The sequence below is a fragment of the Melopsittacus undulatus genome, chromosome 10 (assembly GCF_012275295.1).
Source record: "Melopsittacus undulatus isolate bMelUnd1 chromosome 10, bMelUnd1.mat.Z, whole genome shotgun sequence".
In the NCBI taxonomy this organism is placed as follows: Eukaryota; Metazoa; Chordata; class Aves; order Psittaciformes; family Psittaculidae; genus Melopsittacus; species Melopsittacus undulatus.
The window spans coordinates 19,596,826-19,620,278 of NC_047536.1; the positions used below are offsets into that span (position 1 = coordinate 19,596,826).

A 23,453-nucleotide genomic window follows, 5' to 3' on the forward strand; every position below is an offset into this window, starting at 1 on the left:
TCAAGAAATGCTCTGCACCACAGGACAGTGAGCGCTGTGTTTACACCATTAGAGCAGCAGTTAATGCTTCCCAGACTCAACCCTTTAGGGGCAGCTTCCAAACATCTGTGCTGGTCTCACACATCAACTTCTCCAGCAGACCTGGCCTGCTCAGGGCTCCCAGCTCCTGTAAGCTCCAGGCAGAAGATGCAATTCTGGGCTTAGTTTTGTAAAGTCACCCAGGGCAAGAATGGCCCAGCCTGCTAAAGCTCAAACAGGGCATGATTTTATGATGATTTCTCCTAAAATAACCAGATGGGAGCTGCTGAAGCCAGGCTTTCAGCCCACTGGTACCAGACCTTTTCCCAAAGCAAACATTACAGCACCAAGAAACAGAAATGTAAATTAGTTCATGGATTTGCCATGGCCCTAAGTTTGTAGAAATTTAAAATTAGCTGGGCTTCCAAAACTTCCTCATTTCCCAGGATCACAAGTTCATTGACAAGTTTCTTAGCAAGGATTTGTTTTACTCGACATCCAACATAAGCCACAACTTGAAGTTATGTTCATATAGCCCTGTTCTTTTCCCACCCTCAAAAGGACTGGGGACAGCAGCCCCAGTAAAAACCTTGAACAGGCACCCCCACCAGCAGCAGACTTGCCATGCCTGCTTTCAAACAACAGCATAGCACAGCCCAGCTGCAAACACAGCTCACGTGGAGACCTGTTCTGTGCTGATTGCAGAATTGGTTTGGTTGGAAGGGACCTTAAAGCTCATCCAGTTCCAACCCCTGCCACGGGCAGGGACACCTTCCACTAGAGCAGCTTGCTCCAAGCCCCTGTGTCCAACCTGGCCTTGAACACTGCCAGAGATGGGGCAGCCACAGCTTCTCTGGGCACCCTGTGCCAGTGCCTCAGCATCCTCCCAGGGAAGAGCTTCTGCCTAAGAGCTCATCTCAGTCTCCCCTGTTCTGGCAGGTTCAAGCCATTCCCCTTGGCCTGTCCCTACAGGCCCTTGTCCCATGCCCCTCTCCAGATTTCTTGTAGCTCCTTTAGGCACTGGAGCTGCTCTCAGGTCTCCCCTTCAGGAGCTTTCTCTTGTCCAGGCTGCCCCAGCCCAGCTCAGCCTGGCTCCAGAGCAGAGCTGCTTCAGCCCTCGCAGCATCTCCATGGCGTCCTCCAGACTCCCTCCAACATTTTCATAGCCCTCTTGTGCTGTTGCCCCAGAGCTGGATCAGGACTGTGGGGGCGGGGGAGGATGTCATCTCCCCAGAGTGCAGCAGAGTGGCAGAATCCTCTTCCTCGGCCTGCTGCTCATGCTCCAGGGATGCAGGAGCAGCACACAGGGGGGTTCTGGGCTGCAAGCACACGCTGTCAGGTCCAACAACCTGAAGCATCTCATCAGAGAGTCAGTTTCCCCAGCACCTTTCCAATTGCAGATGTTCAACATATTGCTACAATCACCCCTTTTCATCCTTGGCTTTGTCAAAAGAGGACACCGCACTACAGCTGCAACTCTGGAACAGTACATGAATGCAGTTCTGACTTCCAAAGTAAGGGTAACAGAAGAGGTTCTGCTACATCCCATATTCAGTGTTCTTTCCAGCCTCTCGGTCTCTGCAGCCTCCATCCACTCCTGTAGCTGTGCAGAAATCTCAGCCACACTAAGCTCAAACACAGTGGCAGCTCCCCATAAAATAACCAAACAATTTCTAAACAGATGATTAATCCACTAAGGCTGGGGGGAACCATCCCTTTTTCCCTATACAAAGAGGCTAACACAAATTCAGCAACATGCCAGGCAAGTGATTGCACCTGTAGAACAGTGCTCTGCTGCATCTCAGCACCACCCAGCACAACACTGCCTCTTCCTCCGAGCACTCCAGGGCCCTGGTAGAGTCAGAGTCTGAGTGACAGGGTGATGTCAGCACCATCATTTATTTGAAGAGGGAGCACAGCTCTGAGGAGAAGCAACTGATACTCCCATTCTGCAGCATGCTAGGACATAACAGCCCCACAGAAAGCAAGGGGCCACCTCCCAATACAGGTCACCCCAAAGCACATCTTCCACAAGCACACAACACCCTCCCCCTCCTCCCAGAGGGAAGGGGGACCACTCCATCTCCTAGGGAAAGTCAGGAGACACCAGACATGCAGGAACCTTCACAGAAGCCATTCCCAAGGTACTGGCACGAGATCCAGGCAGGCTGAGAGGTGAGGCCAGGCCGGCCTCCACTGCCTGCTGCACACACTGCTCTGAGGTGGAACGCCGTTGTCTGCTGCTGCTTCTGCCGAGGTCTTGCAGACAGAGGTCTTGTGGTTTGCTCTCCAACCCTGCCTCCTTGCTCCCCAAACTTGCATTCCACACATCAGCCAGCAGTTAGCCCAATTTATTATAATATAGAGCTACCTGGGAACAGAAAGGAAAAAATCCACCCCACACTAAGGCCTGGCACAGGAGAGCTTTTCCCCATGGTTCCTCCTCCACTTATAGAAAAAAAAAATAAAATAAAAAAAGTAAAACAATCCTTCATTATAAGATTAAGGTCCTTGATGTGTGAGTCTGTTTCAACATGCCCAAAAACTGTCGAGCTTTCTCCTGCATGAAGAGTTGGTCTCTGGTTCCACCACAGGCTACCACTTTCCAAGCCCTGGTCATCTACAGAGAGAAAAGAAAGCAAGTGTACAACACAGTGAGGGGAGAGGACAAACATTATGTCAACTTCCTTTCTTTAAAGACTGCAAAGATAAATAAACTATTATCTGCTATGCAAGAGAAATAAAATATTTGCCTTAGGAACACCCATCTTTCAACCAGGAGGAACTTGCACACTGCCAGTTCCTGATCTCAGCTGAGGTGGTGATTTCAAGCAAAGGAAGGTTACATTCAGGAGCTTCCCAGCAAAATGCTCCATTTCAGAACAAGTCTCGTGCCCTTTTGGGGCTTGTCCCTACCTGACTTGAGACAAAACCCACAAAGCACAACCTAGCTAATGCTCCTTGTATGGAAGAGATTCCAGAGGGATATAAGGAATCCAATAACAACTTTGGGGGTTATTCCTAACCAGTTAAATTCCTACAGGACATGGTCAGCCCAGGTCTAGATTAGTCAAAGACCATCCTTAACTGCAGTTTAGTGCCTTCAGTTTCAGCACAAAGGAACATCTGAAAACCCAGGTGTGCTTCAGTCACTGCATGCAGAAAGGGCACCCATGACACGGTTTTGCACTCCAGGAAAAACCTGCAAAGTATCTGATAAATGCAGCCAAGAGCCACAAGGTCCTCATCTGGAAATACTCACTGACATGCACTGCAAGGTACCAGAGTTTGAGCTTCAGCGCTTGCAGTAAGAACAGCCTGCGCAGCCAACAGCATGGCTTTGGGTTCAGCCAGGGCTAGATAAGCTTAATAAATAAAAAAATGCCACTGCTGGCAACACCAGTCCGGTACAATAAAACTCAAGAGCCCTGCAATACCATAGACAGCTCTGCTGCTCTTGGGCAATGGAGTTTCACTGCATATCTGTACTGTAACCACACAAACTGCCTTACTGTCACCATCAAGTCAGACCCAAAGCTTTATTTATGCAGATATATTAGCTCTGAGAGCAATGACCCTACACAGGACAGGAGAAGACATGGAAGTGTTTAAGTAGGGTTTGAGAAGGGGAAGGATTTACTCTGGCTGAGGAGTACTTATTTGTCAGAAGAAAGAGCTTTCACAACAGCTCAAATCCAGGGACAGATGCAACCCCCTTACTGCAGTGTTTCATTAGGACTGAGCCAATGTTTTTCAGTGAAGACAACACTACATTAGATCTTCCTGGGATGTGAAAACCGCCCACTCTAGTCCCTAGTTACAGTTTCACAAACACACACACACACACACACACCCCAAGCAGAGCACATATTTCCACCCTCATTCAAGCTACAAGAGAGCCTTGATGACTTGGCCCAAGCAAACACCAGCACGATCATGGTCCAAATCCCCTTCTACACTGGCTAGCAAAGCAAGGATACCCCACACACACTTATGCACCCTACCTGAAAATACTTCAAGTGGCAAAGATTGTAAGGAGAGCACGAGAAACTGTTTATGCCCCAGAGGGCATTTATAGGTTGCGGTGAGTCTAGCTCAACCCAGATAAAACTGTGTGGAACACGGCAGCAGTAACACTACCAATGCCAGCATAAGCCACAAGGTGGCACACTGTACTCATCACCGGTTCAAGTAAACGGCAGGATAAAGCCAACTTCTGCTGCCTATAGTATGCAGCACTGCAACCTAGAAACACCCTAAAAATTACAGGGGTGAGAAACACATTCTGGAGCTTCAACCCCTTGCTCCTCCTCCTGAGGAGGGGGAACAAGGGTTGCCCTAGCAGCTCACCTCTGACTGAGGGAGGAATAGTTGCAGGGCTTACCGGTGCTGGTGGTCTGAAATGGCTGGGCATTTTCCTGCAGGACATTTTCTCTGGCTGCACTTGCACAAAGGCTCTGTTGAGCAAACCACTGTCGTTCTTCCTGCTCGAGGAGGAAAGGTTTAGGGACCTTGCCAAGAAATTCACAGGCTGCAAAAAGGAAAGAAGTTAATTTGTCTGAACAGTGCTGCTATATGGCCTGGCCAGAAGACCAGCTAACAACTCCAGCCCTTCATCCACATTCACATGGGCTGCTCAAAGGCAGCTCTAGGTGGCAAAACTCCCATCACTCCCTTGCACAGGGTTTCACTGTGAGGGTGCTGAGGCACTGGCACAGGGTGCCCAGAGAAGCTGTGGCTGCCCCATCCCTGGCAGTGTTCAAGGCCATGTTGGACACAGGGGCTTGGAGCAAGCTGCTCTAGTGGAAGGTGTTCCTGCCCGTGGCAGGGGTTGGAACTGGAGGGTCCCTTTAGCTTTAGGGTCCCTTCCACCTCAAACCAGTCTGGGATTCTGTGATTCTTTGGAGCAGAAGCTTACTCTGCCCCTGCTCTGAGCACAGCACCCCTCACCTGAGCTCTTTTGAAGCAGACAGTCTTGGGGAGGGCAGGTGTATTTTGTGTCATATCTTCATCCACAATATCTAGCGCCAGAGATTTCCGGACCTTCTTGATGGGACTCCTGCGCAACTGGGGGGCACAGTGAAGCAAGTGTCAGCGTGAAGCAAATGTCAGCATGAATCAACCTGTGAGCTGCCATCTTCACAGCCCAGGGTGCACACCAAGCTCATGTCAGCCCAGATCTGCACTGCTCTAACATCTTCCCACCACATGGCACAGCAACTTCCAGAGTGCCTCCTGGCACCAAGAGACACTGATTTATAAGAGGAAGCCTCTTCCAGTAGGAAAGAAAGGCCATCAGAACTGAACCAAAAGACACTGCATACATGCCCACAGCCTTCTGCAAGCCAACTTTTCACAGATGCTCTAAGTGTGCTGTGGTGTCTCCTATGGGTTAGGGACATGGGTCTCTCCTAGCATGCCCCAAGCTCAGCGTAAACAAGAACAAAGCTGGCAGGATTTTAAGCAGGCCTTAGCCTCAAGCACCTCTTGCTGATTAAAAGACAGCAGCCACAGGCCAAAAAGTTTGGGCATCAACAGCAGTCTGAACAAAGCCAGCAAGACACCCCTAAACAGCACAGAGCAGCTCAGCCACAGGTACTCGATGTAAAACCAGCTCACTCCTTGTTTCCTCCTCTGTTTCTCAGGCTTCACATCATCCTCTATGATAAGTTCGATGCCAGCTTCACTTCGGAGCACCTCTTTCAAGTCTTCTTCCAAGTGAGGAGTCTGGGGCTGGTGTGAAAAGGCAGAGAGAGAACATAAGACAGTCAAAATCTGTATGCTGGGCAGACCCACAGGTATTTCCCTCAAGGTATAATAGGGTGACAGGAGCACACAGTGGGAGGACAAACACAACTTATTTACTCCCCAGCTGGAACAACGAGATTTCTGCTAGCCTGACAGATTTACAGGCTCTCCAAGCATGAGAGGCTCTTCTCAGCTGAACCCCAAAGCGCCACCAAGAGACCAGTGTGCACAAAAGGCCTGAGATGCTGGAAACTGCCATCCCTACAACACCCACATTAGGAGACCCAGTTCCTCTGGGATGCCTAGGTAGATTGTTTCCTTGATTTCCCTTAAGCTCATCAGTAGTCAAGCACTGCAGCCTGATTCAAGGGCAGGTTTTGGCATTTTTAGCTGGTTTATGGAGGAGCTGAAAGTCCTGTGGCTACTTACCATGACACGTTCACCATGACAAGGTCCCCATCATCCCTCCTACCTCAGCCTGCCACTACAAAACTGCTCTGTTCAGCAGTTAATAGCAAGCTCCCAGCTCTGCTGCAATCGACCCCGTATCCCCTTTGTATTCATTCTGCTTCTGCCATCAGCAAGTGGCAGACCTGCCCAATAATTACCAGAGGCCTGATTGGTCCATATTTCTCCAGGGCATTTTTGAAAGGTGTGGGGGTGTGAGGTGTGTTGTCCACCACATACTTCTGATCTGGTGTGACAAACCTGGAAGCAGAAAAAAACAAAGGATCAGATTTGCTGTAACCCACACAAAATAAATCCGTCCTTCCAAGCCCTGCATAATATGAGCCACCTGCAGAGTTTCATGTGGAAGGAGCAGCAGAAGCCATCCTCTGCTGCCTGGACTGTCCCTAGGGTGCAAACAGGGCAAAATAGGAGCTTTTAGCAGGGAAAATAATCCTCCAGACATGTCAGCTCTACTGCTCCATCCTACCAGCTATGAAGCACACTTGTCAGAAATCAGTAAACACCCTGACACAGGCAACACACAGCTCAGTAGCCCAGCCTTATTTTGCACTGCTTCTGCTGGTGGATCTGCTCAGGCACAGCCTGGGCTTGTGACAGAGCTGGAAGAGCAGAATTCCTGGGTGTAAATGCACTGAGAGCAGCCCAGCCAGCTCACATCACCTGGGTGGAGAAGCTGCTCTGGGCCATGCCAACAGCAGAGCGGTTTTGCTAACACACCCAGAACCCCCTAACACTGCTGCTTCAGTCCACCAGCAAAGCACCACCTGTGCAGACCATCCCTTCTCACCCACCTGGTACAGTGCCCTGGGTAACCATCGACCTAGAGTGCCCCTCAGGTCAGGCAAATCAGAGGGTACAGAGCTCAAGGGATGGATCTTAACAGCTCTTGTTAAAGAAATCAAATCCCTTCCCTGCTGGCACACACAGAAGGAAGCAGGGCTCACAGCACAGCAGCATTACGCAAACAAAGGCAACACAGAAGGCAACAATCCACCCAGCAGCCAAGCACAATGATGGTTACTGGGCTATTGCTCCAATCAGCCTGGACACTCGATCCCTGCAGCTCAGAGAAGAGCAGTCTTTGGGGGAAATGCTGCTTTAAGGAAGTCCCCTGGCCCTCTCTCAGCTGTGCCAGTACAAGTCTGCTTGAACTGGACCAAACTCCTCTGTGGAAAAGGACAATGCTCGGGAGCGGAGGAGGAAAGGACTTACGCTGAGTTCTTCTGGAGCAGAGGGGTCTTGTCCCTGTGCAGAGGAGTGGTGACAATCACCTTCTGGCTACACACAGGTGTGGAAGTCAGAGATGGGTTCTCCAGTTCAAGTGTATCCTGTTTGGTCCAAAAGTTTAAGAACTGCAAAGCACAGGAAAGAAAGAGAAGACAGTCTTAAGCATTTCAGCATAGTATCACCAGTCATTACTTTTTCTTAAATACAGGGGGAAAACCTGAAATACGGACAATCCTCCTACACTGAGTAGCACAAGACTGATCAGTCCCAGTATAAACCTTGATGACTTTCACAGTCCTGTGCATGGATACACATGTGAAAGTTGCCAGAAGGTGCCTCACACCTCTAAAGGTTATTTACTTCCCATAAGAGATGAACTGACACTACTACAAGCATCTATAAAGTGGAAGAGAAGTCTCTCCTTACACTAGTCCAGATAAGGCCAAGGAAAATGGTAAAGGAGGAGTAAACCCAGCCCACCAAAGGTCTATTCTGGCTCAGGCTGATAAATGTGAAGGAAGACACAAGTGTGGACATAAAACAGCATTCAAGATAACAGATTTTGCATTGAGCCATCTTCAGCCTGAACTGTGAGAAAACTACAAACTATCTCATCTCAGCTGGGATTTTACTTCATGAAAGCTAAAAAGTGACAATTTTACTCCCATAAGGGATGAGGCTTATACCCAAGAACCCATCAGGAGAGAAGAGCTCTGTGTTACATTCATTGATGGCAGAAGCTCAGCCTATGAGGCAGGACATGCTGTTTGCCTTCTCAGTTTCACTCGAGGCCTTTCACACTCTACAGAGCTGCACATTTCAGGTCCTGCTATGGTATCTCAGTTCTTGCTGGCTTTGCATTTGAGGTCATAGTATCTCAGACTCATTTAGGTTGGAAGGAACCTTAAAACTCATCCAGCTCTAACCCCTGCCACAGGCAGGGACACCTTCCACTAGAGCAGCTTGCTCCAAGCCCCTGTGTCCAACCTGGCCTTGAACACTGCCAGGGATGGGGCAGCCACAGCTGCTCTGGGCACCCTGTGCAAGCGCCTCAGCACCTTCACAGGGAAGAGCTTCTGCCTAAGAGCTCATCTCAGTCTCCCGTTCTGGCAGGTTCAAGCCATTCCCCTTGGCCTGTCCCTACAGGCCCTTGTCCCAAGCCCCTCTCCAGGTTTCCTGCAGCCCCTTTAGGCACTGGAGCTGCTCTAAGGTCTCCCCTTCAGGAGCCTTCTCTTGTCCAGGCTGCCCCAGCCCAGCTCTCTCAGCCTGGCTCCAGAGCAGAGCTGCTCCAGCCAGCTCCACATGCCTCTCCTGTTGGGGGGGGCCGCAGAGCTGGACACCAGACTGCAGGGGGCCTCACCCTCAACACAGGTATCAGAACTCCCTGTAGTACTTTTCCCTGTACTGCCCTGGGCTGCAGAAATGGCAGAAATAAAGGCACAGCTAGGCAGGGTCTGAACAACAGAGCAGCTGTGGGAACCGTGCTGGAGAGCACAACAGCCTTTATTCTATTCTATAGACAGAACTCCACTATATCAATATGTGAAACACTAGTGGGTTTGAACACCACAGTGCTCAGAGATGATGTATGCTGGGAGAACGGTTGGACGCAGTGATCCTGAAGGTCTTTTTCAACCTGGCTGATTCCGTGACTGATCTTTCAGCCTTTGTCATGACTCCTACAGTGTCCACAAACGTGGTGAACAGAGTCCCTTTTGCAGTGAACACAAGACCAGGAGCATTTTCCTGACCACAGCAATCAAAAGATCTGCACAAGGCACATGGTGCTGAGTCTGCCTGTGTGACTTAACTGGAACCAAACAGGGAAAGCCACTTGTCACTGTTGCCACTCTACTACCCACAGCTAGCAGCAATGCCCTGGGACAAAAGCAGCCCTGGGACAGAAGCAATCCCGCAGTGGGCGGGCATGTACATCTGCACAGTGGTGCTTCTTTATCATAGTGAGCACATGCCCTGCCCACCACTCAGGGTGGCTGAGACTTCCTGATGCTGCAAGCACTCCCAGAGGCAGGCAGAAGCTGCTGCTCCACAGGAAGGGCAGCACTTAAGACAAGCAGTGCCAGTACGCAGGCTCTACATCTTGTTTTAGCAAAGAGACATACGCTGCACACTGGCACTGGCTCAGTTCAAGGGAGGAGAAGCACGAAACTGACAGAGCTGCTGGGAACATGTAGTATTAAGGCTAGTAGATAGAGCATCAACATGCTTATTAGCTCACAACCAAGCCCATGCAGAGGAGCGGCTGGACTGGGCTCTGCCATTGCTCCATACCTGAGATGGAGAGAAGGGCAGTGTCTTGACAGGGGTGCTCTTTGGCGTCATACTGTTGCAGGAATCAATGAAGGAAAGGCTGGTGCTGGTGACGTTCTCTGTGACTGGGGAGAGCGTGATCTTCCTCTTCTTCTGTCTCTTCAGCACCGAGGGTGGTGTGCCAAAGCTCATCTCTGCATGTGGCGAGATGGGGATGAGCTCTCCTTTGCTGCTCTTGCTGAGATCAGAGATGGTGTGGCCATCCAGGCGGTATTCGGTCACATTGGGCAGGGACGATGCTGGTTTGCTGGGGGTTTGCCTCACCGGGCTGCTGTTGCTGCTGCTGCTGGCAGAGGGCTCCTCAGGCAGGTCAAACTGGGTCAGATCACACCACCCATCTGGGTCCTGCTCACAAGGGAAACCATCAGAAGCAGCCCAGGAAGGAAAGCAGATGTGAACTGGGAGGTGAAATAAGTGAGGTGGGGGGAGTGATGCGAGATTGCACCAGCTTTCGCAATAAGCCTGGCTAGTGGAAAGCTCAAGCCCTCCTCTCTACTGCCAGCACAGCTGAGAACATGAGCAGGGAACTGACGCAACTGAAAGCTGTTGCCTGTGCATAGGGCAGATTTCTTCTATTTACAGAAGGTTGGTTTCCCAGTTCAGTTCATAGCACAGCTGCACAAAGAGCTGCTCCCACACACAGAGGGGACAAAGAAGCTGGGAATAGCTCTGGGGACAGGGGCTGAATGAAGTGACTGTCACCTAACACCAAACCATAGTCTTTGGCACATCAGCACAGCTGGACACAGGGCTCAGCTGAAAGCAGACTAAAAATAACCAGACCAGTTTAGAGATCATCTGCTTCAAAGCTCAACCCTACCAACAGCCAAAGTACCATTCAAGCAGGCCCTTAAGGACCCCCAGATGGGCCATTAAGCCTTGGGAAAGGACTCTGTCCTCCTGTACAAATGCAAAGTGGATCTTTCAGAGATAATCAGCTCATAAGCTCCTCAGGCAGGCTGGGTGCTTCAAAGACATCTTCCCTCTGAGGGCAGCAAAGACAGCCTCCTGAACTGGCATACCTGTCACCCTAGGGACCTCCAGCACTGCCTGACTGGCCCAAAATTACTAGTTTCAGTAAAGCCACATCCATTGAAATCAAACCGTGTCATCATCCCAGTGTGAAGGAGTCTGTCCTGCACACTACAAGTGGGCCTGGCCTACTCCCCGTCTGTCCTGTTCTATCTCATCCCATAATAGGAGGAAAAGGAAAGTCAAGAAGCACAGGCCTGAACCCTTAGGAAAGGGAGAGCTGGTGACACTGCCTGATAAAGGAGGGTTGAGATCAGGTTTACGAGCATCTACAGCCTCTGACACCAGCAGAGCCCACGCACAAGGACATCAACCTAGGAGAATTTGCAAGTCCAGAGCAATATTCACAGAGTTGGCAAGGCCTAATCTAGCCCTAGCAAAGAGACAGGTTTCACAGCACACAGTGGGAAGGCCACAAGCCAGTGACAGACCCAGTCCTCCTCAGGATGCCTAGTCGTGAGCAAGGGGAAAGGATGAGATTCAGTCTCTCAACATTGCCTGGAAAAGCACTGATTGTTACTTACAGATTCAATCATGTCCAGAGCTTCACTGAAGGCTGGTCCAGATGCTGGGTACAAATAGTTGGCAGCTTCAACAACCCATTTGTATGGTGATGTGACAAGCGAAGAGGTATCCTCAGGTACCACATCATCTGGAGTCCCTTCAGCATTATGCTCTGCCAGTTCCGTGGCTGGCAGCTCTGAGTGCAGCTCCTGTACACCTGCCACTTCATCATCACTGGCGTCCTCTTCCTTTATTTCAGAGATATTGACAGGCCATTTGGGCAGGATGCTCTTTGCACATACAACAAAGGAAGTCCAACCTTTAGTACAAACTAAGGGAATAAGTATCCTAGAGACAAAGAGCATTCCTGGACATCCCTGGACACATTCTGCTCCACCTGCTTTCCCACCAGCCATTCAGTTTGTTTCCCATTCCTATTCTTCCTCACTGCTCTGTCCCACACACCATTCAAACAGAAGTCCATAAAGGATAAACATGTTTAATTAAAGGTTTTACTTAACAGTATCCCAGGAGAAAGTTAAACATAGGCTAAGCAGGCAGCACTAATTCTGCACTTCCTAATTCCCAAGAGCCTGCCTCGGAAAACTACATTTTTCCTTCATGAAAAAGGTGTACTTTCCCTGCTTCATTTTTCTTATCAGAAAGGAAAAAAACAACTCTTCATCATACCTCCCCCATTGTCTGGAGCAGCCTCCTTCCACCAGCGACAGCACTACATGGCCAAAACAAAAATAATCTGTCTCTGAGATAGATCTGATACTGGAGTTGGCAAGATACCAGCACTAGCACACTGCTGTTCTCCGCCTGGATAACACACTCAGGCTCACATTACACCTCTGGCTCCTAGAGGGAGAGATCTCCCAAGAGCCAGTCTCTTGGAAAAGGCTGGGAGAAGGCACAGACTCTTTCTGAAGACACCAGGCTGTGCCAAAGGCAATGTGAGATGCAGGAGGGTGGATAAACAGCTCTGACCTGGCAGAACAGGGGACTGGCCCAGGTGCATGCTGCAAATGTGCTGGTGCAGTACCTGGCTCCCAGATTTTGTCTGACTTTGGCTCTCCTTCTCATCCACCTCCACAAGTAAGTAGAGTGACCTGGACTCCTTAGTTTCATTGAGGAAGCCTCCTGTGTCTACCTTTCGCTTGATGGTGGAGTTCCAGTGATTCTTCACAGCATTGTCAGTCCTGCCAAGAGATCAGAAGGAAAAAGAAGTCACCATTTACAGCAACTTTAAAGCACATCTAATAGCTCCTACATGCTCTCCAGCACCATCCTTGAGCTCAACACATGGATTTCCACAGGCCACCCAGCTGTGAAGGCACCAGTGAGCAAAGAAGTCCTACCTCCCAGGCAGCAGCTTGGCAATCTCCGCCCAACGATTCCCCAGCACCTTGTGGGCCTCAAAAATGATGCGATCCTCCTCCTCTGTCCACGAGGACTTCTTCACCTCAGGGTTTAGGTGGTTATGCCACCGTTCCCGGCACTGCTTGCCTAACCGCCCTTTCAGGTGCTTGGCTATCAGGGTCCATTGTTTGGTGCCGTACTTTTTAACCAGCTCAATTACCTTTGAAGAGAGCAGGAGGAAAATAAGGAAATAGAACAAAGGAAGGGAACTTCAATACAGCCATCTTCAAGCTTTGCTCTTCACCTCTCTTGGGATCAGGTAGAGCCACTCAAGAGAAAGGCCCCTTCGGAGAAAAAGCTGCAGGGAACCAGCACTGACAATCAGATGTACCAACACTTGAGAGAGCAACGGTTCAGCCAGATTTCTAAGAGAGGCTGTTTCCATGCAGACATTTTGCCACATGGCATGTGTGAAGGCAGAGGACTGCCCACAGAAGCTGGGGTGCAGATGGGGCACTAGGGGCAGAGGGCCCCAGATGGAGAAACACAAGCCCATTTCTGAGTGAGGGCCAAGTCCCACATGCTCCAAGGCTCCTCTGCCTTCCCTCTTTCCAAGGACAAGGCCACATGAAAACAGTCCCCCACCAGCTCTGCACTGGTCTGCCCACTGGGTGCAGCCTCTCTCTAATAGTGTGCTACAGCAAGGACATGCCAGGGCTCCAGCTCCATGCCCTGCTAGCATCAGGATGCACAGTAAGAACTCCAAAGCATAAACAAGCCACATTCACATAAGAGCCATACACTTCATCACTTCTGCTTGAGGCTCAAGTGCAAATGCTTCTGAGCACGGAATCTGTTCTGAGCCCCTGCAATATGTCCACAGCACAGTCAGGATGAAACAATTTACTGCCTGTAGTGTTCTGCCCACAAAAATCATAGAACTATAGAATGGTTTGGGTTGGAAGGGACCTTAAAGCTCATCCAATTCCAATGCCTGCCACGGTCCAGTACTTACATGGTGCATTCAGTTCCAACACCTTCCACTAGAGCAGGTTGCCCCAAGCCTGTGTGTCCAACCTGGCCTTAAACACTGCCAGGGATGGGGCAGCCACAGGTTCTTCAGGCAACCTATGCCACTGTCTTACCACATTCACAGAGAAGATCTTCTTAATGTCTAATCTAAATCTCCCCTCTGTCAGTTTGAAGCCATTCCCCCTTGTCCTGTCATTACCACCCCTTGTCAAAAATCCCTTTCCAGATGTCCTGTGGGCCCTTTGGGCACTGAAGGACTGTTATAAGGTTTCCCCAAATCTTAGAGAAGAGGCTGAAAAACTCTCAAAGAGCATTTGTACTCTGGCCAGCTGTGCTCAACTGAAAGGTGCTGGTAGATAGGTGATACCACAGAGCTTTTAGCTCATAACAAATGTTCCTACTTCAGACTCTTGATTATCAAGCACAGAAAGATGGACCAAAGACACCAAACTGAGGCACAGGCAAAGGAGCTGGAGTGCTTGCAGGGCAAAGCAATATGCTGAGTCAAGGGAAAGTTGAAGCCTGGCCTGGCCAGGATGGGTGGCAGAGTCAAGACATGCAAAGGGAAGAGCAAAGCAGGCAGCGACAGCTCTGTTGTAGGAAGGCAGAAGGACATAATGAGAAGCTTCTCTATGGTGTGCTTAACATAAAACACATGAGAGGCAAGGAGGACTGCAACAGCCTGTAATGGGATCAAAAGGGAAAGAAAGAGGGGAGCAGAAGTGTTACAGAGAATCTGCCAAAGTAGGACATTTAGCAGCAAAAAAACTTGGTAGAAGTTAGAATTCATTCCAGTTTCTCTTAAGTCCATCAAGATGAGCCTGAGCTGGCCCCTTCTCAGTTCATTCTGGAATCAGCAGAGAAAGAGGCTCACAGAAATCAGTTCACCTAGCAGGCACGGGAAATAACAGTTTTCTTTTCTCTTAGATCCAACACGGCCAGTGGACATCTGCCAGCAGACAGATGAATTCCCTTTTCTGCTCCCTCACTTGGTAGCCTACTGTACCAGCACCGTGTGTGAAAGGGAATGATGCTTAGCTGAAGAGGTCTAGACCTGCTCTTGCACACTGCAGCCATGGTTGCATTAGGCTGCCCAGAACAAGTCAGACTGCCACTTTAACCATTATCCACCTTTGGAAAAAACTATGTACAGTTTACTAAAAGACCCAAGGGTCTTTCACCTTCTTCCTCTTCCCAGACAGTCACAGTCCAACACTTAAATCCTCTCAGCCCTGACCTACCTTTTGGTCCTCCTCTTTGGTCCAAGGGCCCTTAACCAAGTCTGGATTCAACACTCGCAACCACCGGTACTGACATTGCTGATCACTGCGGTTCTAGGAAAAGACACAAGAATAGCCACGTGTTTGACTGGAGGCTCCAACAACACCTATAGCACTTACAGACTACACACACAGACTGGCCCACAGGAAGCCTGCAGAAGCACATGGAGAACACATACTATGACTAGGGCACAGAAGCGTCAATTTCTCACCCCACCTCAAACAAACTTGCCTTTGAAAGGCCTCTTTACAAGAAAGATGCCTCCCTGCTCTGCAGGGGCACCAATTCACAGCCTGGGGCTTCAGTCACAGAGCAGAGTTCCACTGTGTAAGGTGCTCCACAGACACAGAGAACCAGCAATGAGCACAAGAAACAACATGCAAATACTGACATTCCCATCTGAGAAAGGGGTCACTTACAGGAAAGTGACTGGCCAGGAACTTCCAGTCATTCTGCCCATAATGTCTTACTAACATCTTCAGTTGCTCATCCTGCAAAGAACAAAGACATCCACTAAGGCAACACCCACCGGAGGCACCCCTAGGCTGACAGCATCGAGAATGAGCTAGATCTTTTAAACTGTCAAGAAGGGATTTTTCTGGCATTCTGCATTCGGATGACAAAGATAGCTCGCACCATCCTTTAGCAGTGCTCCAGTACATGGAACCCAACTGGAATACACTGTCTGTTTCTGGACTCTGTACTAGGGTGAGCTCATACAGGGAGTAAAACAAGCTCAACTCTGTTCCAGTACAGTCTGGTCCAAATCCTGTGGCCAAGACTACCTCTTATCCAGCCCCAGTACAACCCTGACCAGACAATCTATTTCCCAGCTCAGCCACTGCTCTTGAATGCCCAAGACAGCTAAATGGTTTAAGTGTACCAGCACCAGTCCAGTGGTTTACTGTCTTTCAGCACTATGAGGCTCCACAGCATTTCTCTTACAAACCTAGTTAATAGTCCAGGTGTGGGGTACAGCTCACAAAAAGCCTTGCCTGTGTGCTCCAGCTGGACAAACAGAAGCATTAAATTACTCCCTGTCCCACACGAGCCCAAGGCTTTGATCCCTGCATAAGACCACCTTAGCTGGTGTTCATACCCCAGAGGAAACAGGACATCTTTCAGTTTTCACATAGAACAAACATGGAGGATCTGGGAGGCCAGAAGATAACATATTCCAACTAATTTCAGTCTCTCAGCCAGGATGCCTACGCCATGATCCCAGTAGTCTCAACACCCCCTTCTTTTGCTAGAAAAAAAAGGAGAACATTTTCACACTCAGCTTGCTGGAGGTCTCAGCCATCCTCTGGAACCTCTCTGCTGACCAGAGTGCTGCAGGCACCAGCTCCTTTCCTCAGGGCTCACAAGCTTAAGCTAAAGAGGTTGGTGCTGCTCTTGTTCTCCAGGCTACACTTCAGACCCCCCCCGAGTCCCCTGACCTCATCAAGACCTCGGCTCACACCAGCAGAACAGACAAAAGGTCTTCTCCAGTAGCAAGACACCAGGAGGTGGCGTCATGGCTGGCAGGTGAGGACTGGGGTGGAGGCACCCAAGCCCCAGATGCCATGCCAGAGGCCTACCTCAAGGTACCTGCTCTCAGCTAGTGCCAAGCCTCTAGTGCCAAGCTAGTGCCATTCACCTCTTCTTGTGTCCACTTGACTTTGCACCTGCCATCCCGCTGCTCTGGTACATCCTGGTCAGTGTCCTGGTAATGCAGCTCATCCTGGTCCTCACTAGAGATAAATAAATGAGAATTATAATTATCACCTCTAGTAAAAAGACAGCAGAGCTCCAAAAGCAACATGCACTTCCCAAAAGCAGAGCCTTGGTTCTATTCTATTCCAGCACTGTGCCCCGAAAACCTCACATTGACACCCCAAGTTTAAAGCACTCCCTCAGCTTTGGACTCTCAGTGCAAACCAGCAATTTTTATGCTGCTGGGAGCAGGGGAAGGCACATTTATCTTGATTTCCTTCCCCTTCTGCCTCTCTGGAAAGGCTAGGGACTGGCACCATTTCCCCTCCTTACAGCTCACCGACCTCCCGGCCTGCTGGACTAAAGAAAATGGATAGGAGCAGTGCACACACCACCCCTCCCTCCAGCTCTGCCCATTGCCTGCAGTAGCGGCTCAGACGTGCCCTACCGCTGCCCTGCTCCCGGGGAGTTAACGCCAGGCCCACATCCCGCTCACAGATAGAGCCAAGCAGAGCCTTTAGAGCGGGGCCTGAAGAACACGGAGGCCGGGGTGCGAGGCCGCGGCCCTTCCGCAGCCCGCCGGAGAGCGGGAACGGCCCTCCCGGGGCGGATGGCTGCTCGGAGCGGGGCAGGAGGCGGCAGGCTGGGTTCCGGGACAGCGGCACTCACCCGCGGCGCGACATGGCGGGACCGGGCGGCGGCGACGACGGCGCTTTCCTATCTCGCGCCAACGGCGTCCCCCGCCGCGCGGGGCCGGGCCGCGCATGTGTACTGCCACAGCCCGCCCGCACAAAGACGCGCGCCCGGAAGAGCGCCTGCCCACCCCGTCCCGAGGAGCTCCCGGCAGTCCTAGAGCCCGTCCGTCCCGTCTCCGAACATCCCAGTGCCTCTTCCAGCAGGCAGCCCTGGGCGCAGGGCAGGATTCCGTACCCCCCCCCCCCCTCCCCTCCGACAATATCCTCAGCAGGCCTCCGGGAATGCGGTTTGGGGTGCAAAGGGAACCCCTAAGGACGTGGCCTGGCTTAGCTCCGGGAAGGGGTTTGCTTCCCCATGGCCACCCCATGCCCCCACCGCGGGACCCCCGGCAGCCACTGCCTGCCTCAAATCGGACAGAAAAATAAGAATCAAATACCTCCTACGCACTGCTTCGGCAGTACCGCTCGCTCCGGGGATGCGCTCCGGGCTCAGCACAGGCCTGGCACGTTCTAGAAGAGAGGAGAGGCAGTCAGTGCAGAAAAGCTCAGCTCTGCTCTGGTCCAGCAGCCGGCAGCGGCACTGCCACCCTGTCACTGTCATCCTGGCATGCAGTGTAGGAGCAGCTCCCCGGAGACAGCCAGCCCTGAACACCCCACGCCTTCACACACCTGCATTTTGGAGCCCTGCTGCTCGCATGCTGCCTGTGCACAGAAAGCACACACCATAGCCAACATCCGTGTTCAGCCTGCATGCATGGATGCTCCTCTGCCAATACTTAACAGCAAACACAACAAAACCGAAGAGAGATCATACAGTCACAGACTGGTTTGTGTTGGAAGGGTTCTTAAAGCTCCTCCATTTCCAACCCCTGCCACGGACAGGGACATCTTCCACTGGAGCAGCTTGCTCCAAGCCCCTGTGTCCAACCTGGCCTTGAGCACTGCCAGGGATGGGGCAGCCACAGCTTCTCTGGGTACCCTGTGCTGGTGCCTCAGCACCCTCACAGGGAAGAGCTTCTGCCCAAGAGCTCATCTCAGTCTCCCCTCTGGCAGGTTAATGCCATTCCCTTTGGCCTGTCCCTCCAGTTGCTTGCCCAAAGTCCCTCTCCGGATTTTCTGCAGCCCCTTTAGGCACTGGAACTGCTCTCAGGTCTCCCCTTAAGGAGCCTTCTCCTTTCCAGACTGACCCAGCCCAGCTCTCTCAGCCTTTCTCCAGAGCAGAGCCCTTGCAGCATCTCCGTGGCCTCCACTGTGGACTTGCTCCAACAGCTCCATGTCCCTCTTTGTGTTGTTGGCCCCAAAGCTGGATCAGGACTGCAGCAGTGGGGGGTCTCACCAGAGTGGACTCATTTGTTGTGGACCCTGCCTGAGTGCTGGTCTAGGGAAGAAGGCTCTGTGTGTCATCTTCCTTCTTCTGCTGATACAGAGGCAGTAGCAGATGACCACAGGCCATGGGCACACTCCTCTACTCTCCAGGGCTGGTCAGTGACCAGCTACAATAAACCAGGCCCTTGCAGGAATCTGTCAACCTCCAGCAGTTGGCCATGGCTGACCCTCATTGCCCCTAGGCTTAAAAAGAAGCAAACAAAAGCCCCTCACTCTCCCATACTAACTTTATTGGGCAATTAGCCTATTAATGAAGTATCAGAAGTATAAAACCCCTTAAAGTAACACAAGTAATAAAGGCTCAAGGTTTTGAGGGGTGTTTCTGCAGAAGCTGGGGGTAAGCAGTGCTTTTAGTCCATTCTTTTGGTATGTAGCTTTCATTTCTCTAACATTTCTCATAAACTGATGTATTTAAGTTACCTTTAAGGGAAAAAGTACTTTAGATTTTAAATAAAACTTTCCTTCTTTCTGACCATACATCTCTCCTTTGCAGTAAATTTAAGAGCTTTTTATTGCTTCTTTCAATGTGTTCAGTGTAAAAATGTTTTTGGACCGCAGTGGCTGTCTTCTCCTTCCCTCTCCCCTTTAGGGGTGCCTGGAAGGCAACTGCTGACTGAGCTGGTGGTGAGAACCTCCATCCCTCCCAGGTAGAGGGGGGAGCAATGTATGGCATTGGGTCTGCCTGGAGGACCTCCCCATGAGGACCTCCCTTGGTGCCCTGTGTGGGCTGTGGGACCCCTTCAGGTCTGGAGCAGGGGAGTATCATGTGTGGGACTAAGATAAGATGAAAGATGCTACTCAGCCTCTCCCATCATAAATAGAGCCTGGGTTTAGCCTCCCCCCCTCCCCCCCAAAGGGACTTGAGGAATGAGGACAATTATGATCTTTAAGCAATAAGCTGGCTGTGGTGCAACTGACCTGTTCTACAAGACAGTAACAGGCCAGATGACCACCTACCTATCCTGGAGCCTGCTCAGCTCCTTGATCTCCAAAGCAAGCTGAGAGCGGTCCTGCTACTCCAAGCATACAATTTGCTAGTGAACAGCAATGAACAGTAACCTCTTTATTCTGACAGGGATGTGCTGATCTCTATAAACCTGACAATGGTGGGACTTTGCATCATGCTGTCCACCAAGAAGCATGGTACCAACATCCTGACCATAAAGGAAATCCTAGAAAATGCGTTTGTTGCAGTACCCCTCAGCCATACCCATTCTGCTGTCTGCACTTATCACATGGACTCCAGCAGTGCTTCCAAACCAGACACATGGGGCCTTCCCATGGCCTTGGACAACATAACAAAGGGCAGTTCTCCATGTGTTGTTAAGCAGAGTCTCTGAGGAGCTGTGGGAAGCCTAACCTGCACAGCCTGATCCAGGGCATCTCTGACCTCAGCCTCATCTGCTTCTGCAGCCCCACCACAGGGAGGCTGCCTTTGACTTGTCCACTTTGCCTGGGGAGCACCACAGCAGAGCTGGCTGCCTGATGGATGCGCTGCTGCTGCACAACACCTCAATGCCATGCAAGAAAGAAAAGCATTCCAAACCCCTGGGGAGCCTGCTCTCCAAGAGCACGGAGCTCACCAGTGACCTCTCAACCCCTGGGAAGCTGCCAGCAGCCACATGGAAGATCTCTGGAATAAAAGCCCCCCTGGGTATCAGGCTGTCCCTGGATGTGAGTACCGAGGAGTTGAGGTTCCTGATATGCTCCAACCCAGACACACCATCTCTGGAGATCTCTCAGGGAATTTCTCTGTCTTGGCCTAGTGCCTTCAGGAGGCCACCTGCATTGACCTGCACATCTGACACCCCTGATGCCCAGCTGAAGGATCTGGACCCTGTCCCTGTGTTTCTGCATCAGGCTCCATGAGGCTCCCCCAGCTCCTCACTGCAGTGGTGGCCCGCGGGGTGACCCCTGTGGGGTGACTGCCCGTGGACCCGCCCCCCTCCTCCCCGACCACTGACTTCTGTATGAATTCAATAAAGGTATGAGCTTCACCCCGTGCCTGGTCTCTACTACTCCCGGCCTAAGGCTGAGCTCTGCTACATGCGGGCGCTGAGCCGGCTGGGGCCCTGCTACCGGCAAGCACAGCTGCCTCCAGCACCTTCCCCACCCGTGAGGAGAGCCCGGGCTGATCCCGCGGCCTCTCTGCGCCGGAGACTGCCGCGGGGCCGCCACGGACCTCCGGGCCCGGCTGAGGAAAGGCAGACGTCGCGACAAGATGGCCGAGTCCCGGGCGGGGAGCCCCCGGCTGTGCTCCCGCGGCGCGGCCCCGCCCGCCGTTACCTGTCGGAGAGGCCCGGGAGGTCTTGGCGAAGGACAGGGACCGGAGCCCGGCACTGGCCTCTGCCGTCCGGCCATGGCGGCGCTGCCCACGGGATGCTCGGGCAGGAAGGCGGCGCGGCTGGGGATCCCTCTTCTGGCACGCGGGGAGAAAAGCATCCTGAGCGTCGGGGACCGGCCGGGCAGCGGCACCGCAGCACCGCGCCGCTTGGCACGGGGAAAGTTGCTGCCACCCGGGAGCACCCGCGGCCTCCGTCCTGGTTCATCCTCGCCCCAGCTGCCGGCCCGAGATCGCTCTGCATCGCCCGCAGCCCGGGCTGGGAAGAGGAACCAAGCCTTCCCCAACAGCCCCTGACCCGCAGTTTCTTGCTCTCCTGTCAGAGCTCCCCACCTCGCACAGCCTGTTCTTCCCTCTCCTGTGGCTGCTTGCGATAGCCACAGACCTGGGGAATTACTTGTTAAAACCATGGCCTAGGGCCTTTATGGTTTGCTTAAGAGCCAATATATGCTGCTCCCTCTTCTTCTAGGGGTAGATTAAGAGAAGAGCAGCCACAGAATCATCACTGAACTATAGAATGGTTTGGGTTGAAGGGACCTTAAAACTCATCCAGGTCCAACCCCTGCCACAGGCAGTGACACCTTCCACTAGAGCAGCTTGCTCCAAGCCCCGTCCAGCCTGGCCCTGAGTCACTTCTATTACACTCACATGACCAAACTCAGCACTTCTGTTTACCAAATAACAGTTTAAATACTTCCAAAGGGACAAAGGGATAACTTTGAAAGAGATGCAAGCTATTTCCTCCACATGCATTTCACACTAGAACTTCCGGCCAAAAAAACATCTATTCAGTGAAAAATCTGTTCTTTTACTTCAGCTGTAAGAGGCACTACAGACAAATAGTACACGGAATTGCTTGTATTCTTGGGCTGCCCAGCTGACTTCTTTCTAAACCACATTACATCAGGAAAAGGCGACAACTCAAGAGAGAGGGCGCAGTATTTATAGTTTGAACTACTGTCCTGGGTTCCGCTGTAAGTTATTTTTCTCCTTCCTAGTAGCTGGTGCAATGCTGTGCTTTCAATTTCAGTCTGAGAACAATGCTGGTAACACACTGATGTTTTAGTTGTTGCTCAGTAGTGCTTTTCAGTCTCATGACCTGCCAGTGAGGAGCATGGGAAGCTGGGAGGAAGCAGAGACAGGACACCTGACCCCAAAGTAACCAAAGCTGTATTCCATACCCCAGCACATCATGTCCAGGATAGAAATGGGGAAAGTCACCTTGAAGGCCCAGATCACTGCTTAGGTTTGGCTGCTGATCAATTCTATTGGGCATTAATTCTGTTTATTGGTTTCTTTCCCTTTCCCTTTATAGTTTCATATTCTCTCATTATTTCTCTTATCATTATTAGTTTTGTATTATAGTCTAGTTATCAGACTGCTCTTATATCAGCCCCTGGGGTTTACATTCTTCCCCTTCTCTTCCTCATCCCTCTGGGAGGATGAGCAATGATGGGAGGGAGGGAGCGAGCAGCTGGGTGGTTAGAGTCACCAGCTGGGCTTAAACCATGACAACTGTAAACACCACAGGACAGTATGAAATAGATCCATAATGAGCAAGAGCATCACATGGTTGTTTAGTTCAACTACAGCCTGGGCAGGGGAGTGTTTGGCATTGATACTGCAGAGGGAAAATTAAGAGTATCATGTAAATCTGTGGCTGCAATATGCAAAGTATTCTGTGTGACAAACAACCATGGCCTTAAAGAAAAGTAAATGGAAAAGAAAAATATCAAAGATGCTGCTATGAAAAAGGCATGCCTGCAGTGTAACAATATAAAACCACCTCTGCTAACCTTGTCTGAACATGTCTCCACTGGTCAGTAATTTTGCTGGTGCTTTGGGACACCTCTGGAAAAACCTGTACCAAGCTGGCATATGAAGCAGTGTAAAATGTAGGATGAATGATGAACAAATCTCTTGCAAAAAAGCAGCTTTGATGTTGAAAACCATGGCAGAAGAAGATAAAGCCCAGGTGTCACACAGGCCACATAGAAGACTTGTGTAGGGGAGGAATTTATGTTTAGCAGTTCAACTATCAAATTGACATCCAAAACGTGGTGTAAAAGTGCAATCCTACAAGTCATTGCAACAAAGACACTCAGTATTAATGATGCTGACAAATCTTTTGTTCTCGTTAATCATACACTTGGCTCTAGTTTGGCTGTGCACTGAAGCTTCAACATTTCATGGTCAGTAAATTGCACTTGACTTTCCGCTCTTGTGCATTATCTAGCTCACTATCTCTGGTTAGAGATCATGTAATTGTAAGCAAAAATATTCCTGAGTTTCTGCAAGTACCACATTTTCTTAATAATAATCATTTG

General features: G+C 50.9%; 1 protein-coding gene across 2 annotated transcripts; it reads right to left on the bottom strand.

The window, feature by feature from the left end:
• Positions 1-1,901: 1,901 nt before the first annotated feature.
• MYBL2 (MYB proto-oncogene like 2) lies at positions 1,902-17,471 on the bottom strand. Of its 2 annotated transcripts, none has more exons than XM_031047660.2 (14): positions 17,374-17,471; positions 16,649-16,742; positions 15,429-15,500; positions 14,970-15,062; positions 12,696-12,916; positions 12,488-12,536; positions 11,352-11,621; positions 9,757-10,140; positions 7,450-7,589; positions 6,375-6,474; positions 5,638-5,751; positions 4,969-5,085; positions 4,403-4,549; positions 1,902-2,638 (listed from the first exon to the last, which is right to left on the bottom strand). In XM_031047660.2, the coding sequence occupies exons 1-14, from the start codon at positions 17,385-17,387 to the stop codon at positions 2,513-2,515; spliced, it is 1,941 nt and encodes a 646-aa protein (XP_030903520.2). In that variant the 5' UTR covers positions 17,388-17,471; the 3' UTR covers positions 1,902-2,512. The 2 variants fall into 2 exon arrangements, with proteins under 2 accessions (XP_030903520.2, XP_005147561.2); XM_005147504.3 differs by having other exon boundaries at positions 12,380-12,536.
• Between the last annotated feature and the right edge of the window lie 5,982 nt (positions 17,472-23,453).